The 19,792-nt window shown below is 41.1% G+C and overlaps 1 protein-coding gene across 2 annotated transcripts in view; it reads left to right on the top strand.

Moving 5' to 3' along the window:
- SYP (synaptophysin) overlaps positions 1 to 18,258 on the top strand; it is a 25,273-nt gene extending 7,015 nt beyond the window's left edge. The window contains exons 3-7 of one of the 2 annotated variants that reach the window (XM_072429536.1): positions 6,166 to 6,290; positions 10,044 to 10,242; positions 12,915 to 13,106; positions 14,101 to 14,410; positions 17,290 to 18,258. In XM_072429536.1, the coding sequence (XP_072285637.1) occupies positions 6,166 to 6,290; positions 10,044 to 10,242; positions 12,915 to 13,106; positions 14,101 to 14,391 (807 nt within the window). In that variant the 3' untranslated portion in view covers positions 14,392 to 14,410; positions 17,290 to 18,258. The remainder of the gene's footprint in view (positions 1 to 6,165; positions 6,291 to 10,043; positions 10,243 to 12,914; positions 13,107 to 14,100; positions 14,411 to 17,289) is intronic. The other variant, XM_072429535.1, reaches the window with a different exon arrangement.
- The last annotated feature ends 1,534 nt before the right edge of the window (positions 18,259 to 19,792 follow it).

The following is a 19,792-nucleotide window of genomic DNA, read 5'->3' as shown; positions in this document are numbered from 1 at the left end:
GAATGCCCCCATACATTGGTGGTCAGTTGGAGGAATGCCCCCATACATTGGTGGTCAGTTGGAGGAATGCCCCCTTACATTGGCGGTCAGTTGGAGGAATGCCCCTATACATTGGCAGTCAGTTGGAGGAATGCCCCCATACATTGGTGGTCAGTTGATAGAATGCCCCCTTACAATGGTGTTCAGCTGCAAGAATATACCTTACATTGGTGGTCAGCCATAGGAATACTCCATACATTGTTGGTCAGTTGGAAGAATATTCCCTTTCCATTGGTGGTCAGTTGATAGAATGCCCCCTTACATTGGTGGTCAGTTGATAGAATGCCCCCTTACATTAGTGTATCCTTACACTGGTGGTCATTTAGAAGAATACTCCCCTTACATTAATAGTCAGTTGGAAAAATGTCCTGTTACTTTAGTGGTGAATTGATGGTGGTCATCTGTAGGTATGCTCCTTACATCGGTGGTCAGTTGGAAGTATATTTACCTTTCATTAGTGGTCAGTTGTAAGAATCCCCCCATACATTGGTGGTCAGTTGAAGGAATGCCCCCATACATTGGTGGTTAGTTGATAGAATGCCCCTTTACATTGATGTCAGCTGTAGGAATGCCTCTTACATTGGTGGTCATTTGAAAAAATGTCCTGTTACAAAAAGCTTAAAAGATCTCTACTGTCATGCCACTGGCTTTGCCAAGTGTTGTTGGCTCCGGAACTAAACCAGCAAATAGGAGGTCAACCAGGCACAGCCTAAGGAACCCTTAACAACCTCTGGTGGAACCCTGCTTGAAAATGACTAGTCTATAGAAATTCGGGCAATGCAACACCTGTGACACATGCCAGTACCTTATAAAAGGCTGCACACTGTGACCCGTCATGGCCATGTATGCTAGGATGGGCTTATAATTCAACTTTATTGTGTCTCCATATGGGTTTGGCAGGTTGGGAATCTTAGGGTCCCGCCATCTATTTCTGGCCAATAAAATAGGCAGAGGGTGGGGGTGGCAACATTCTGCACTTTTCCTTTTTCTAGGACAATAACTTTGCTTTAAACATTCATACTTATTTCAAGGGCATGTCCATAGCTACAGAGATAGATGCAGTCTGATGGGCTTTGTTATCCCCTGGCTTCTTCTAACATTTAGATTCCAACTATGAGATCTGCTTGCTAATATTTTGTTTTTTTATGTCCACCTAGACTTTCAATGTTCCTTCTCCCCATCTCATACACCTTTGCATGTTCCAGTTACATTCTCCAACATATGAAATGAATTTAAAAATCCAGTGGTATAAGAATAGGAACCCTCGTATTCTGTTACACAGCTATGCATACCTGCAAATCCACCAATAGAATCCCAGCAGGATTCAAGGAAATGCTATATATATATTTTTTATTCATCTGTTATGTGACAATATATATATATATCAGTATAAAGAAGGGTGAACCCTTAAACAAATACATATCCGGCATTTTTCTGTAGCCCCAGGTCCCTTCTATAGACCTTGCACAGCATATCCCTGCCCGTCTGTGGCTCCCTTTTTGTTATCAGTTGATGCGAGCGTTCTCACACCCCAGGTTACACTGTAATCCTCTTTGCTGTTTGAAATGGCCGATGCTCTAAAAATACTCATCAGTCTCTGTGGAGATTCAAGAGGTCACAATCCTCTTCTGGATTAGCACCAGGATAAATCCTGCCCAGGCTGTCCAGTGTGAACTTGCATTCAGAGAGCGTGGGTGCAGCACGCCACTCCACCTGCCCCCTGCTCGCTTTCTGCTTATGCAGATGGGGCTGAGAGTACTCATCGCTCTGCAGATTTTTACTCTTACTGTAATGTAATCAGATTTTATTAAATAGGTGGTACTAGGGACAATGATGCAATAGATAAATTAGAAATGTGGAGAAACCTTGCCAAGCAACGGGTCATTCATTCCAATCTTTGTCTGTTGCTTTTTGTCTTGTGAAGAATATTGCATTGTGTTAACAGCATGAGGGGATCATTTGTAATATTATTATTCAGTATCTTGATTTTTTTTTTTACATTTTCCTACAGGGTGCATCTAATAAAATTATCATTGACAGGTGTATGTGTCAAATAATAGTAATGCTGGGGTACTTGCAACAGTTACAATTATTTATGGCTCAAAGACCATAGGAAAAACTTTCATTTAGAAATAGTATATTACTCCACAAATGATATAAATCAAAAGTGTATGCAGCAAATTTCCTTGCAAAAGCCTCAGCTTTGGCTACCCCTCTAAAAAACTTATTTTAAAGGGAATTTAGGTGATGTGATGACCAAGGTCTCTCTTTTCCAACTGCAAAGATAATGCCTGTGCGAGTGCAATTCTAAGCACTGGGTTTATGGTGATGCACCTGCAGGGGCTGGTCCATGACAGCCTAGGTTCACAGGAAGTGGGTTGAATAGTACTGAGTGTCATTCAGCCTAGTGGAGGACAAGTGTGGAATGCCAGCAGCAACAGTGCTAGGAAAATGGTGGGTATTGAAGCAAAAGCTGCATCTTTTGTTTCAGCAGCTGATATAAAAATGGGCTGTAACTTGTTCAATTATTCTGAAGTTGGGTTTCTATTTACCAACATATTGCTCCAACTAAACTTAGGCCCCCCCGGCGGTGTTATTGATTTATGCAAGCTCCCATAGCTTGCAAATACCTGTAGATAAGAATACATCAAAATACAAAATACACAAAAACGATATACTGAATAGCAAAATTATATAAATCAACCACGTACAGTTAATAGAATACAATATATATGAAGCCCCTGTGTGGTTTTTATTCTTTAAGTACCTTGGTCTGTGGGGTTTCAGTGATTCTGCATGATGCAATGCTAAGTATTTATTAACCAGATCGTTTGGGAAGCTACCAGCTCTGAAATTTACCCAGCAGTTGAAATAATGCCACCCACTTTCTAGCAACATTTGGTAACATATTAGGCTGACATGTTTTAGCTTTCATTCATTTACATATAAATTGTACAACTACCACTCACCATGTTCTACTTAACTGAATACATTAAACAAGTCCCCAACCTTGGCAATTCAAGGTAACCATATGAGATGAGATCAGTAAAAACCTTTTCTACAAATGTTCAGTAAATCCAGAGCTATAGGCAGCAGATCTCAACTTGTCCTGGTAATGTTTAGCTTGGATTTCTAACATGACCCAAAGGCTATGTGGATGGTGGGGGCATTACGAAAAGCGTAAAGATTAGGGGGAAGATGATCAGTTTGATAACTGTGCCCTTACAATGTGGTCATTTAAAAGAATGTTTCTTATATTGGTGGAAAAATACTTACCTTACATTGGCGGTCAGTTAAAAGAATGCCCCCGTTACATTAGTGGTCAGTTAGAGGAATGCCCCTTTACATTTTTGGTCAATTGGAGGAATATCTTGCATTGGCCAGAGATAAAAGCTGCACCACCTTTTTTGGAAAATGCAAGGTCCATTTAATAAATTATGGTCCATTTCCTAATCTAAAAATCCAATTTTCCCTAAACAAAAACAAGTCTTTAGTGAAAAAAGAAAACATATTCTCACCCTACCCCGAAATTTTGCAGCATTGTGGTCCTTCTTTTATTGGAAGAATTGGATTCCTTTAGTGTTTTCTTCCACAGGTTTTTATTACTGGTGCAAGGTGGAATTTTTAGATAAGAAAGTTGGTAGCTATTTATTAGGTGGATTGCATTTGGTGGAAGGTTCAATTAAGTGAAAATAGGTTCAGACAGCAGACTGGTTGGTTAAGAGGACATTGAAGGTCCAGTTGTGATTGTTAAAAAAATTGGGACCCGTTTGGTGGTATGGTACTTCTGTTTGGTTGGTTGTTGGTGGTATACAACAAATTGCTTTCTACACATGCAATAGACCAGGGTTTGACCCCTTCTGATAAGAAGACCTATTTGGAAACATTTATGAGTGTGTAGACTACCACTTGGCACAGGGGTAGATCTTGGTCAAGAATTTAGGTAGGAGGCAAACCCCAACACCACTCGTGATAACACTTACCAACTGTAATTGTGTTTTTTATGTTTGTTTTGCTATTTATAAAAGTTATACTTGCCAGATAAAGGAGTTCCTTTGGCCAGTTTTACATCCAAGATGCCACATCCAATTTTTTTTCAAGGTCAAAAATGTGGAATGACTAAATAGAAAAATCTATTAGTCATGTACTCGTCAACCTCACTGATCAGCAAGGGACTGAATGGCTTTTAGAGTTGCTTTTGGTTCTCAGACTGGAATTGACTCAACTGGGAGTCCAAAGCTGCTCAACTCCTAAAGGTACCTAACAAGGTTCTGGTTCTTCATATTGATGGCTTCTGTATTTGTATTGAAGTGCGCCTTAAGTGAACAGTCATATACTTCATGAAAGTGTCCCATGTCAAGTCATGGTCCAGACTCGACATACGTCCAGGTTTGTTTGGACCAGTGTTTCTGAACCGGAGTTCCAGAAAACCCTAGGGTTCCTCCAGAGGTTGATAGGTGTTCCTTGACCAATGAACAATTTGTACTTCGCAGAATAGTAACTACTGACACCAATGTGTTATTAGGGTGGTATACTTCCCACTTGCCAACGATGTAAGAAGCATTCATCCCATGGACAACCAAGTTATTGCACCATGACTTGGGCATATCATAAATATTGGTAGGGGTTCCCTGAAACCTGAAAGCTGGTCTGAACTGACAAAAAGACCTGGACATGGTTTTTCAGTATGTAATTGGGTAAACAATAGATCTATATTGGTCTGGACCGACCCAAAGAACTGGACATGGTCTATCACTCATCCAATTTTATCAACACTTACCTTCAAGAAACAGGAGTCCAACATCCAATTGTGTTGGCTGTATTACTTTACCAATTACTAGTAATGTCTACAATTGGGTATTTATGCATCTTGTAGTAACTCTTAACTTAAGGTGTTCCCTATTGCATACACAGAGAGGTCATTGGTTTCAGAAACCAATGACCTCTCTGTGAATGCAATAGGGAACATCTTAGGACCTCTATATAATCTAGGCATTTTAGGACCTCTATATAATCCTCTAAAAATTCCAATTAGTCCAATCTTAAAACAAGCAGACTAAGGATGAGATATGGCTATATTATGAAACAACATGTCCGAAACTTTATTCCACCAACAAAGTACATCCAAAAAATTTACTTTAATCACTATTTCAAATCCTGCTACTTCAAAATAGTGCAGTTATCCTTTATTAGGTCGCAGCTGTCATTTGTTTAGGCACATTGGGTCCCTGGCTCATGGGATTTGCCCAGCCCTGTTCTAGATTTCACTAATTACATTATTATTGTTGTTAATATGAAGCGTGTCACAGATCTACAGCAGTCTGCTTCCTACTAACACCATAGACGAGCCTCATTTTATGTTCAAAATAATAATGCTTTAAGCCCTTCCCTCATTTTTTCCAAAGTCGTTTTCAAAACACCTGACGCAGCAATTTTAATAAAATATTTTCATTAGGTATAGGATAATTGTTTGTGCTATTTTTTATTATAACTTTTATTGAATTTACTAGTTTTTTTGAATTTACTAATTTTCTGTGACTTTCACATTTTGCTGCTTTATATGTTGTTGACCTAATTCTTTGGATCTGTTTGTTTATTATCAAGTGTTTTTGGTGCCGGGAGTGTTGTTTGCTAAACGGCTTCTGGTTCCAAAAATAAGCATTGATAATATTATTTGGAGTAAGCTGATCACATCCAAACTGTGCATGCAATATATCTATTACATACGAAATGCACATCAATGTTAATGAAATGATATGGATTTAGTGGGCTCGTATTTGAATCATGCATTGAATAGCCACGCTGGGCTGAATATATAAAAAAGCAGAAAACTTGCCCATTATGGAGAAAAGGCTGCTCCAGGCATCCTTCAGTGATGATCATATATCTGAAATCCTAGGCACTTGGTCATGTGATCTTTGCTTACCGGCCAATCAAATTCACCACATTGCCTTTCATGGAGGAATCACCACTTAATCCTCAGCTACTTTCCTTTAGATTCACTCTTTTGTTTAATCACCTATCTCTAAATATAAATTTGAAAGCATGTGTGTTGTGAATTTTAATGTTTTCCTTCTTTGTGGGTCACCCTGTCTATTTCTACACCCATCTTTGTCTCTTTTACAGTTCTTCTCTATCTTTGCATTTGCAACATGTGGAAGTTACACTGGACAATTCACACTCAGCGTTGACTGTAGCAACAAAACTGAGAGCAAGAGGAACATTAAAGTGGACTTTGAATATCCCTTTAAGTGAGTTTGTAGTCATCTGCCATTTTTTTTGTACATTTTCTGAACATTTCATATGGTAAGTCTGGTATGGAAGTAATATAACCTGTGGCAGGAGAAATACATACCATTGCTAACCTGAAGCAACAGGCATTGCTAGGTATTGGCTTAGCCCGGAACAGGAAGTGCAGTTTCTGGTTTATATCTGCCAACAGCGATGGTGTCTTCATGTGTCTTTAAAGACATTTAATTGAAAAAATCGTTATATGCAATTGGGAACTTTCCCATAGTGATAAGATCCCCAACTCTATTTTCCCATGGAACAAAAATCCTGATTGGTCAATCTTTGAATGCTCTCCACTTTTTATATAGTTCTTATAAATGATCATTGTTAGTAATTGAAGAGCACCATAGCTACCAGCAACATTTAAAGGAGCACCAAACAAAGAAAAGACATGCTTAAATAATAAATGTGTTTCTGCATGGGATGAAGTGAACTTACCCCAGGGATTAACATCAAAAGAGAAGATTGAATGTTTATTGATCCTTCTGAGTACCATGCAAGCCTCTTAATCTTGCATGGTCAACTTAAAAATTGCTACCCTCAGGTTAAAATACATCAATGTTTTCATCGCGTTCTCCAATGCATCTAAAAAAGCCTTTCTCTCCCAAGGAATCCTTGGAATTATTTTCTGGTCTAAAATTAATTTATTTGGGGTAGTGGACTAAAAAGCCTGGCCAGTTGAAATAATGTGCCCCTACACTAGTTGCCAGACCCATATACACTCTAAAATCATCATTAGGTTCATGCAGTTGATTGCAGTTGCAAATGGTGTTGGCCCCAGAACTACGCAGGCACCATCACATAGGAGGTCAATCGGCCACAAACTGGAACCCCCAGCAAATTTTGGAGGAACCGTGGGGTTTACACTAGAACCCTGGTTGAGAATGCCAAATCTAGAGTCATGCAAATGGCTCTACCAAATAGTGTTGATCCCAGAACTCTACAGACATCATCAAATGGGATGTCATCAACCACAATTTGAGGAACCTCCAACAACCTCTGGAGGAACCATAGAATCCAGGTTGAGAATGAGTGATCTAGATTGATGCAGATGGTTCTATCAAATGGTGTTGACCCCAGAACTATACAAATATTATCTAATGGGAGGTTGTTTAGACAAAATTCAAGAAACCCAAGCAACTTCTTAACGAGCATGGGGTTCCATCGAAAACCTGGTTGAGAATAGATGTTCTAATGAAACCATGTTCTGAGCCTGATTAACTAATAAAGGAAGAGTCACATTGCTGTTTAGAAATGGTCCAGAGCTCTGAATGTGGACTTTGGATTCAGTATTTCAACAATGAACGCGCAACTTTTGAGATTCTAAGGATGCTCAAGAGGAAGAGGACTATATGATCAAGTAATTTTATTTACGGGCATATACCTCCAAATCTCTTCTGTTATATAATGATAAAGGTATATTCCTTTGTAGGTAAGGCAGTTCAAAAGAGTTCCTGACCACATCTGAAAGATGGGGTCAAAATTAAGGCAAGGGATACTTATATCTATGCCATCCATGTAACATGGGCCAGCCATGTATTAAGGGCAAAAAGGAACAAAATAGTGATCTCAACAGTGCAGACTTGCTAACAACAGAGTCAGTTGGAGAGAACTGATCTTCTTCTAGGGCAGGGGTCACCAAACTTTTTTGGCTACTAGGCCATTTTAGGAGGTCAAGAAGGCACACTAGGCCAGGCCCTCTCTCGAGTCCCACGCTGATGGCTCTGCCCCCCACCAGGAACGCCCACGGAAATCCCTCTCTTCCACAATGCATATGGAGGAGAGGCAACGCCTCTGAAAGGAAATCCCTCTCCTCGGCAATGCATACGGAGGAGAGGGAATGTCCTTTTACCCCCACATGCGGCTCCGGAGCCGAAGGTTGCCGACCCTTGCCGGCCAGGATTAGGCCAGATCGACCAAGAGGGTGTTAGACCGGAACGGACAACTGGCTAGGCCATATATGGCCTAAAGGCGGAAGTTTGACGACCCCTGTTCTAGGGTATCACTCTGCTGCTAGCATAACCAATAGGATATTGCATTCCCACAACTCCCTTGTTGGCAAGATACTAAATTCATAGCCAGAGAGGAGGCTTTACCTTAAGATTAGGTAGGTGCTCTTTAGTAATACTGCTACTCAATCTTCCAGCAGCAAGTGGAATTCCATTCAACTTAAAGCTAATTATGATCTGTATGTAAGTATACATGAATGATAGGTTTCAGAATAAAAACCTATCCCCACCATGGCTATGTCTTGCATTTCAATGAGCATCCCAGTGCACCACAACTTTGCTTTCTTTAAAAAGCAAATGAATGTACAGTAATGAGTTGCCACATGTTGTGATTAGTTGCAAGGCTCATTTGGGGTGTCCTTAAGAATGAATAGCACCCCAGTGCACTAATGCATATCTTGTTCATTAATTTGTGTTGCCTTAATGCATGTTTTTCTGCATGGCAACAAGCCATGGAACATTTTTAAAATCTGATTCATCTTTGAGGAACCATGCTACCCAATATAGTAAATATTGGCACTATATTAGCAAATATAGTGTTAAAAGTCCAGGCTGTACACTGATTGGTTAATTGCACACTCAGTGGACTTGTCACAGCAGTCTCTGGAAAAAAATACCAGCATGATATGTTAATGAAAGGAAGTTCTGTTTCCAGTGATTCTGCCTGCAGCCTCTTGGCTCTGAATCATCATGCTTTGTGCTGTGTCTGTTCATGCAGGGGTTGTTCAGTCATCTTTTACAGTAGGGCAGAGCAATGCAGTGCAACCTAGACATGCCTGTCCCGTGCCCACCTTTTGCAGAGAAGGATCTTTGTGAGATTTCAGTCCAATATCCTTTTGTAAGGTGGCATGATACTCTCCAGAGAGTCCGCAGTTTACATGCATAAATCAAGGATCCTCCTCTCCAGCATGCTGGCAGGGCACAGGCTTTCCACTGAGGCTGTGGCTTCTTTTGTAAGAACATGAAATATTTTGCACTAACATTTACAATGAAGTTTAAATTGGGTTTAGAGACATTCTTGAAAATTAGAATTTAGTAATGCATTCAAACGATGGCATAAAATTATTACATACAGTTATAAAAAAAGATTTCCTTTTCTAATTGATTACAAAAATAGCTCAATGGTAGGAGTTTAAAAAAGATAGGAACTCCATGCTATCTATAGGATTTCTAATATCTCACCGACTTTCCTCCTGCATTTGTGTCTTTGCCAATTCTTTATTGCAGCTGATTCAATTTGCAGCATAACATTACCGTGGTTCTCTCCCATGCACCCAGCATGGTTGTTTCAGGAAAATGCAAGTTGTCCCTTGATATCCATCTCCGTTATGTAACAAATTACATTAGCTTCTCTATAATTGTGTGTTAGGGAGCAATCGGTCATGAAATAAAAGGAAAGGAGGCCTATTCATTTAGAGCATGGAGGTCATTGCCAAGATGTGAGCTCCATGTTTTCCGAGACAATTTAACTAAAAGCAAAAGCTATTTGCAGATTGGTTGAGTATTAATCAATTGCTTGTATACAATAATCTATATTTTACCTGGCTGGTGGCTAAAGGACATAGTAGCCTTATGAAGAGAAAGCAAGAAAGAATTGTCCCTGTAAATATGAATTGCAATGCGTATTTGCATTATTTTATCATTCTTTCAGCATTGTGTTACAGGTACTCTGTCGTCTAATCCCATTTCTCTTCTATTCCACAGGCTGCACCAGGAGTATTTCGATGCTCCAACATGCCGAAATGGTGGCACCAACAAAATCTTCTTGGTTGGGGATTACTCGTCTTCTGCAGAGTTTTTCGTCACAATCGCAGTGTTCGCTTTCCTATACTCATTGGGAGCTCTCATCACCTACATATTCCTACAGAACAAATACCGTGAAAACAACAAAGGCCCCATGATTGTAAGTCTTGCTTTTGTGAATATCTAGGGCAACTCCATGAAGGTCCAGCAAACACAGACAATGGTAGGAGGTTAGGGGTTCTGAGCTTTACATGAATGTCCAAGTTAGGCCAACCTAGGACCAACATAGAACCTGGAAGAAAGTCAATCTGAGCAGCACCGGTATATGGAAATGCATATATAGCATAGTAATGCAGAATTTCTCAACCAAGGTTCTGTGAAACTTTATGGTTCCTCCAGAGGTTGCTGGGAGTTCCTTGAACAATGAGCAATTTCATTGTGTCTGTCAGATCAGTTTAAGTGACACCAATAATCTCCAAATGGAAGGTTTGCACTCTGTCAGCCTTCTGCCACCTTTAAAAAAGAATCATAAAAAATCAAAAAGTGGCAGGAAGGCCAACCTTTAATTTTTATGCAACACCACACATTTTAATGCACTATAATGCATTGGAATGTGTTGCACAAAAATGCAAAATGTTCTGCCTGGCATGAATGAGGACTAAACAGTGGAAGGCAATTTGACAGTTGTTTGTCTCGAAGTCAGGAAAAACAGACCCCACTGGCACTGGCGCAATACCAGAGAGGAGCAATAAATTGAGTTTTTGGGATTTTGAATAAATTATGGGCCTGGTAGCAGTGACTAACTCTTTATACTATGTATCTGCTCCACAAATCTCCACTTGCTGGGTGTAGGATAAAGTTCCCAGTTGGGGAACAAAAACTAAACTTGCACATTGCAATTTCAGGGCAAAGTAACCACTTCACTTAATAGATTGCTTCTTTTTATGCTGCTGATATCTATGTTCTCCATGCTCCCCCTGAGCCCGTATCTTCAATGGGTATGAGGGGGCAAGAAACTTTTTTCCCGCCTTGCAGAATGTAGTACCATCTGGTGGGAAGCCTTAGCGCTGCGTAAACTCTGCCAAGGATTTGGATCTTACATAAGGCTTGAACTCCTCAGAGGGTAAATAGGGTAATGAGTTAACTGAAAAACCTGGAGAATGTAAAAACCAGCAGCTAGGAAAAATGTGTCATTGGTCTTTTGCATAAAAAGCAATGTACAAGTTTATTATGAAGAGAACCTGTCATCTATTAACCCCATTGTGTATAACTGAGCTCAGTTACCATTTGTACCCCTCTCTCTCCTGCTGAGATCATTGAGGAGTTCTTCCTAAAACTCAAGCCATAGGTGATCACTGAAATTAGTTCTTTAAGCTTTCTATTCACTGTTAGTTGTTTGCAAGATCAGCTAAAAAAAATTAAAATCTCCCTGATACTAATTGTTTATCTTGACTGGGTGCCACTTAGTACTGATCAGATTTAGGCAGAAACCCGATTGAATATTTATAAAAAAAGCAGTTACTGCTAGCTTTTTACCACCCAGTGCAATACAAAGCTATGCAGATTCTGATCACCCGTTGCACTTGCCTGCATACTCCTATTGGTTCTCCTGATCAATGTTTAGTCAATATTTTAATCAAATATTAATCAAGAACGTTTTTAATAGATTAAGTTAAATTTGATATTCAATTCCTATATATATCCTTTAAATGACATTGAATAGCGTATGGCCACAGAACCAGAATTAACACCTGTGTTGAGGGGATTTCTGCTGAAATTTGATCAATACGGAATGCTGCACGGCCGTATTCCAGGTAAATGATTATTATCTGGGAGTTTGATACCATACATGACCATGCAAATGTCTTACCAATGTACAGTAGAACCTCGGTTATCCAGCACCCACAGGGAATGGCCAATTCCAGGAAAATGTAGTTTCCAGTTAACCGAGGTTACTCTGAAACTGAAGTTTCTCAGCCATTCAGCACTAGTCTTGTCCCCATTCACCTCTAGTGCTGAATGGCTGAGAAAAATGGTTGGCTCCGCGATTGGCTGATAAAACGGCTCCAGCATTATCAGGGTTTCCCTTTTATCAGCCAATCGTTGAGCTCTTCTCTCCTGACAGCTCCAATCTCCTGATTGCTTCGGCAAACCTGTCCGAGCTGTAGTATGTATTTTTGGATTCAGAACACATGCCACAGCTCCGCTAGGGCTGCAGGATCAATCAAGAAAGTGGAGCTGCCAGGTGCCAATTATCTGAGTTTTCCAGTTTTCTGGGGTTCTACTGTATACCCAGCTTTAGAAGCTAAATGCATTGAGTCAATAGGAATGCAAAACTCATTTAAAGATGCATAGAGGTCAACTGAAGGTTATATGAACCTGTTAATGAATCCTGAATGATCTCAGAAGATTCTCAAGCTGTTGCCATCAACACAAACCCAAAATACGTTGGCACAGGCCCCCAAGGTGACTTTGGTATACACAGCCAGGAAATGTCAGCACAAATCCCAGGCACAAAGAGGGACAGGGGGCCACCAGAGTACACGGAGCAATAGGTACTATGATGATGGGTTCTATATAGGCACCTACAACAGATCTGTCCAGATCAAGTTCTCAAGGGCCGAATCCAGGCCTTCAAGGGCTGAAGCTGAATAGCCTTAGCTTAGATGATTGGTTCTCCACAAAAAAAGAAATGTCCAGTCAATGACAGTCCCTACACCCCTATTGAGAACACTAAAAGGTGGTTTCTGATTGGCTGACCTTTGCACTTTTGTTTTATTAAATCGTTTTATTTAGCCGTATCTGACCAAAATAAATGTTCTTCCCCTGCAGGACTGCATTGTGACAGCTGTCTTTACTTTCATGTGGCTGGTCAGTTCCAGCGCATGGGCCAAGGGTTTGTCTGACATTAAGATGGCAACCGACCCTGAGCTGATCATAGAGCAAATCCCGGCTTGTGAAAACCCTGATAACAAGTGTCAGGAGGAGCGGGACCCCGTTATGTCCGGGCTGAACACCTCCGTGGTGAGTTGGTGCTTCATGCATGTACAACCCAACAATAAACTTATTTGCTCCCCCTTCGTCTGTTAAAGGTATCATAGAAAGTGTTTTGCTATATCTGTCTAAAAAGTTCAAAAATAATCATTGATCCTACCAGAACTTTACTGCTGACCCACTTATAAGCACATCCTCCAACCCAATGGTATAGAGATGAGAGGAAGGGGAGGTGTTCTGCAGTTCCAACATGCTTCCTGTTTCAGGGTGACAACACTGCTCCTCCACAGGACTGTCAGTGGGCATTGTCACCCTGTGACAGGAACTGTCTGATAATGTTTTAACACATTTCTGCTCCTTGGGTGACAACACTGCTCTTCCATAGACACAGGACAGTGAGTGAGCATTGTCACCCAAAAACAGGAAGTGTGTTACTGGGCGGTGCTTATAATCTTCTGTCCTGGGGGGACAACACAGTTCGCCCATAAACACGGGACAGTAAATGTTGTCACTTTTAGATAGGATATGTATCCCAGGCTGACATAAAGAATATTAGTTAAGCCATCACGTGAGCTGCAATATAGAAAAGTTGTGCTTGGGTTTAGATGTATTTTAAAACCGGTACAAAAAATTGCAACTGAATATATTTTATTCTGTAAGTGTATTTCTATTTTTTTTTAATGTGCATTTTAGCATGTGATCAGAAAAATAAAAAGTAGGTCTAGCAGTGAAGGGGTTAATGCAAAGTCAATAACTTTTATGGTGGTGGTAGGTATGCAGGTAAGTGGCCCCAGATACTACTGCACCCTCCATGTTGCTATATCTAGTGCTGTATGAATTTGTGGGGCCATCTTGTGACTGTTGTGTATTACAGTGCCATAGCTGACCTATAGGAAGAAAGACAGCCATGTTTTTTTGATTAGTGGCAATAGAGAGATGTTTGGTGTGATTTCAGATTTTTTATGCCAAGTTCAGTTCAGCTCAGTAGTTTGTAATAATACTAACTCTATGTACTTTCACGCAGGCCTTTGGCTTTCTGAACTGCATAATCTGGCTGGGAAACATCTGGTTTGTATTTAAAGAAACAGGATGGACAGCTCCATTCATGAAGTACCCACCACCAGCCCAGGAGAAGCATCCAGCTCCTGATTCCTATGGGCAAGGCCAAGGCTATGGTCAGCAGGACTCATACCCACAACAAGGAGGTTACCAACCTGATTACTATGGCCAGCAGCCTGAATACAACCAACAGGGGTACAGCCAAGGCGGGTATAGCCAGCAAGGTGTCCCAACCTCTTTCTCCAATCAGATGTGAGCTGGTGAGTGTCTGCAGGGTAAGCTATCCATACACTGGCCTACACTATGCATTGTCTATTGCTTGTAGCCAAGCCTGCATGGCAAGAAGGTCTTATTTACCTACAGCTACAATAATGATCTGCAGTTTGAAGGACAACATGAATATAAATGGTTCATGGAGACTAAACTGACCTTGTTACACAAGTGTAGCTCTAGAATAGCTATTCTCCAGAGGTTGTCAGGGGTTCCTTGAGCTGTAGCTAGTTGACCTCTATTGGCTGGAACCTGCATAGTTCCAGGTGCATAGATCTATGTGCTTCAGGTACAACACCATCCAGAGATTGTTAGGGGACCCTCAATTTGCAGCGAATTGACATCCATCTGATGGCACCTGCATTGTTCTATGTGTTCCAGGTCTTATGTCACATGGCATAATTAGGGGCATGACACAGTTATAAAACTGTCTTTAGGGGTAGCATTTTGGTCACTACTGCAAGGTTTGCATTTTTACCACTGACTGCCCTCTGCACAACAAAGTTATTGAATAATAATGTTCATAAAATAAATATTTGAAAATTTGGAGGTCATTGGAGAAATGCCTGCTTATTATTTTTAAACAGTGTTTATATATCGCCAACATATTACGCAGCGTTGTACATTTATTAGGAGTAGCAAGTGACAGACAGATACAAACAATGACACAGAAGGAGGAGAGGACCCTGCTCCGAAGAGCTTACAATCCAAGAGTACAATATGGGGCAATAGGGAGTACCCGCCTTATATTGGTGATCAGTGAACTGCTCTTATACATTAGTGACCAGTATAGTGTCACCTACATTGGCAGTCAGTGAGAACAGTGGGAAAATCATCTCTTATATTGGTGGCTATTGGGAAAGTCAGTGAGAGAAAGGTTCAGATACATTGGTGGTGAGTGGAGAAGGGCATTCCTTGGAACAGTAGAAATGATCAGCCTATATTGGTAATTATTGGGAAAGTCAAGGAGAGAAAGGTTCAGATACATTGTTGGTTGGTAAGAAGGGGACTCTTACATTGGTGGTCATTGGTAAAAATTCTCATTACATTGATGGTCATTGGTAAGAATGTTCCAAGTGTTCATAGCTTGCAAAATTACTTATAGCAGTAATTACTTATTTGAGACTTAGAAATTGAATAATTGTTAACGAACCTCTAACAGCCTCTAGAGCAGGGGTGTCAAACTCGAATACACTGTGGGCCAAAATTAAAAACTTAAACAAAGTCGCGGGCCAAACTTGAAACTGAAATAACACCGCTACTACAATTACCTGCGTCTATAAAACAGTCCAATGCGGGGCCTAATGTTATGAGTGGCTGCAACTCCCTCCTCACTGAAATAGCAACGCTACTACAGTTCCCTATACAACAGTCCAATGCGGCGCCACGCATAGGCAGAGAGGCCGCTGGTCTATAGACGCGAGTGATGCTGGGAATTGTAGTAACAGCGCTATTTCAATGCAGATATCACTGCATTGTGGCGGGCCAGCTGCAATTCATATTTAGGGTTCCTTTGGGGGCCAAAAGAAACGATGTTGCGGGCCGGAGTTTAACACCTTTGCTCTAGAGGAACCCTAGTTGCTCTATATAGTAACATTCAAGCTGTTGTCAGCAATCATTCACTTTGGTTGTCAAAATGACAGCTGGATCTCTGCAGTTACACCAATTAGAGTGGGCACATGGGAAACCTGGTCTTTTTCGATGAGGTTTTTACATGGGCAGTTTTCTTACACCTAATGCAAGCATCTTGTTTTTTAAAAACTTTCATGTAATTCTTTTGCAAACTGCGTGCAATACTTTCTTACCTCTCTCTTCTTTCTCTTCCCTATTTTCCTTCTCCCTCACCTTTTTGCTATATTATTTCTATTACATGCATTGTCACCTGATACCCATTCTTTTAATTTTTCCCATCTTCCTTTCTTTACTTACCCGTCCTTCTCTAATTGCCCCAATTAAATACTTGGTGTCCAATTGTTTGCTGATGTCTCATCTGCATCTCCTCCTTCATAAATGTTTCCTACCATGTCAACCCAAACTGTCCTCTGATTTGCCCACCCTGTGCTCTGTTAAAAAACTTATATCCCCACCTTTTTTGTCTGCCTCCAACTAACCCAAATCCATTTACTTATTTGCTTACCTACACCTATGTCTTTTCATCTCTTTTCTATCTCCACCCAAATTGTCCACTGATGTGCTTTCCTGCACCCATCCACACTTTCCTATTCAAATGACCCTCCACCTATATGTGTATCTGCCTACCACCCACCTAAACTGTTTGCTCATCTGCATCTGTTTGGACATATATGTCCACCCTTTTCTACCTTCCTTCACCCAAAATGTACCATTGTTTCTTTTTCTGTGTCTCTCTACCTATCTGCTCTTTGCATTGCTCATTCTGCTTGCATATTGGCTTGATGTGTCTTTGCCATGTATATGTCTTTTCCCCTCTACACCCATTGGGTTACTTCTTGCATCTGTTCCGTTCTTACCTGTTTCTTTGCTTCTTCTCTCTGAATCCCATTCTACCCTCCTCTTCCTTTGCACTCAATATGCAAACTTGGTGATCGCCCTCCACTACAACACATCTCTCTTGCATACTACACCTAATCAACTCCTGCTCTGCATAACATTCTATTTGTTGGTCACCCTGTCCTCCATTGCTTCTGAATTGTTATTCTTCACTCATTCCATCCTTCCTAAATTGTTCCCTTATTTCCACCATTCATCTTCATTATCCATCACTAACATTTTGAATCACTTCAATGCTGTCGCTGATCTTTCCCTACCTTATCCATCTCTCTTCTCATTGCTTCATTATTATTACCCTTTATTTTTTTTATTTACCCTCGGCCATGCCACCTTCCTGGCCCTATTTTGCCCATAGGCTTCTTCACGATTTATCATTGAGGTCAAGCTTCAGGTTGTGATGTTCCGATGTGCAGTGCTGCAGCCCGTCTGCCAGAGTGAATATAAATGGGAGAATGTTGTGTCCGTGATGTTTATATAATATATAATATAATATATATATATTTAATGATATCTATCTGTACCAAAACACAGGAAAATTCCATCTCATTCTACCAGAGACTGTCTTCCTGCAGAGCATTGCTGTGTACCCCCTTCCTTTATTCCAGAACCCTTCAGAGCATTGCTGTGTACCCCCTTACTTCTCCTTTCCAGAGCCCTTCAGAGCATCGCTGTTTGAGCCGTTTCCTGCCAGTCCTGTAGAACACTGATGTCAATCTCTTTCCCTGGCAGATTTGTAGGGCTGCAGTACTATATAATGCCACCCCCTCTGCCAGCAAAACCTCAGTATTGGGATATTACAGAACTAAACATTGATTCCTCAAACTCTTCTGGCAGGGAAATTGATTTTCACAGATCATTAAGTAAAAGGCACAATTTTTAAGCTTCTGGTTAGTTTTAGATTTCCTTTTAGCAATCTGTGACGTTTGCACATTGCGATGCATTTGTATGCCCTGACCCCCCCCCCCTCCCCCCCCTCGCACAATAAAAGGGATTGATGATGCAGGGTTTTATCTTTAAAAGAATGCCAGACTGCCCCGTGGATGAATCAGGACGGGCCGTTAACAATTAGGCCATCTCTGGTGAAGATTGGACAAGGGACAGGATTATTGATAATATTGCTAAGATGAGGGTAATCCCTTCCCTGTGCACTCTGGGTACTAAAGATACCTCTATGCCCACAACCAACGTCATTACTGCCCGCTTCTCATGTACATCCCTTCCGAGTTACCCATGCCTGGTACCCCTTTTGTGCTGTATATTGTGTTTGTGACACTAAAGTTGCGTGTTGTAATCCTGAATGGAAATAAAGACAGACTGGAACAGATTGTGTATCTCATTTCTTGCTGTGTCTCATAACACCGGGGCATATTCCTAAAACTGATTAGAACCAAGGAAGCCACATGGATAATCAGCAATGCATGTTTACCATTACAGGAATTGGTGGGTGACCAGCTACTACCAGGTAAAGTCAGCACAATACCGTATCGGCACAAGCATCACAATTGATGCCCTCATCCTGAGAAGAATATTTGAAATGTGGTGTGTTGTGCCTTTTCTCATCTTAATCTTTTGTATAAAGTAGGGGTAGGCAAACTTTTATTGCCACTAGGCCATTTATGGGGTGGGAGGAGCACACTAGGCCGGACTCTGAGTCCCGCCTTAATGGCTTCGGCCCCCACAGGAATGCCCCCTGAAGGTAAATCCCTCTTCTCCGTATGCATTGCATGCATTTCTGGAGAGGGATTTACCTTCAGGGAGTGTTCCCTATGTTTGCAGCGGTAAACAGGCTGAGCCAGAATTAGGCCGAAACAAACTACTGGCTAGGCCGTATCTGGCCTAAAGGGCGGAGTTTACGGATCCTTGGTATAAGGCAACACAATGCTGTGAAAGCCTAATAAGGGTTTTGGTGGCTGTACTTTTCACACTTCTTCCCTTACCAAAGGCTTCATCTGTATGTACAAAGCATGTGTCCTTTATAGCATAGGGCTGCATTGATGACTGAACCTACTGAAAAGTGGGGGTTTCTTACAGAATGTGTTTTTATATAGCACACCATTTTTACATCTTCCATCATAGGTTTCTTTTGTGGTTCTCGCCGTGTGGTCACATGACTTCTTGGTGCTTGAAGATTGCCCTCCGCCAGCCATTTTGATCACAGGCCTAAGAGGTAGTGGTTAGCTATAAAATGCCCGTTCAAATCTTGCCTAGCAAATATGTATGCTTTGTACATTATAATAAGTCCTTGCTAATGTATATAGAAGGTAAAAATTCAGCTATAGGGGCCTCTCACAGAATCGTGATGGGTATTGTTCAGGACAAATTACAGCAAAGGGAACAAGGTATTCCATTCTATAAACAAACTTTTCAAAGATTTTAACTCTGAGCTCCCCCCCCCCACTATTGCACTATTGTGCACTATTCTTGGAGGATGAATCTCTAACAACCCCCCCCCCCCTCATTCAATCTCCTATATAGACCCAGGTGCACCATACATGGAGGATGAATCTTTACCAATCCCCCCATTCTATCCTATAGATAGAGAGAGAGAGAGAGACAGGTGCACCATACATGGAGCATAATTCTGTACCTATTCCCCTTTTCCATCTCCTATACAGAGCCATGTGCACCATACATGGAGGATGAATCTATACCAATCCCTCATTCCATCTCCTATATAGAGCCAGGTGCATCATACATGGAGGATGAATCTGTACCAGTCCCCCTATTCCATCTTCTATATAGAGCCAGGTGCATCATACATGGAGGATGAATCTGTACCAGTCCCTCTATTCCATCTTCTATATAGAGCCAGGTGCACCATACATGGAGGATGAATCTGTACCAATCCCCCATTCCAT

This window comes from Pyxicephalus adspersus, chromosome Z (assembly GCF_032062135.1).
Source record: "Pyxicephalus adspersus chromosome Z, UCB_Pads_2.0, whole genome shotgun sequence".
NCBI lineage: Eukaryota > Metazoa > Chordata > Amphibia > Anura > Pyxicephalidae > Pyxicephalus > Pyxicephalus adspersus.
The sequence above is the reverse complement of the archived record's forward strand: the minus strand, read 5'-3'. Positions and strand labels throughout refer to the sequence as shown.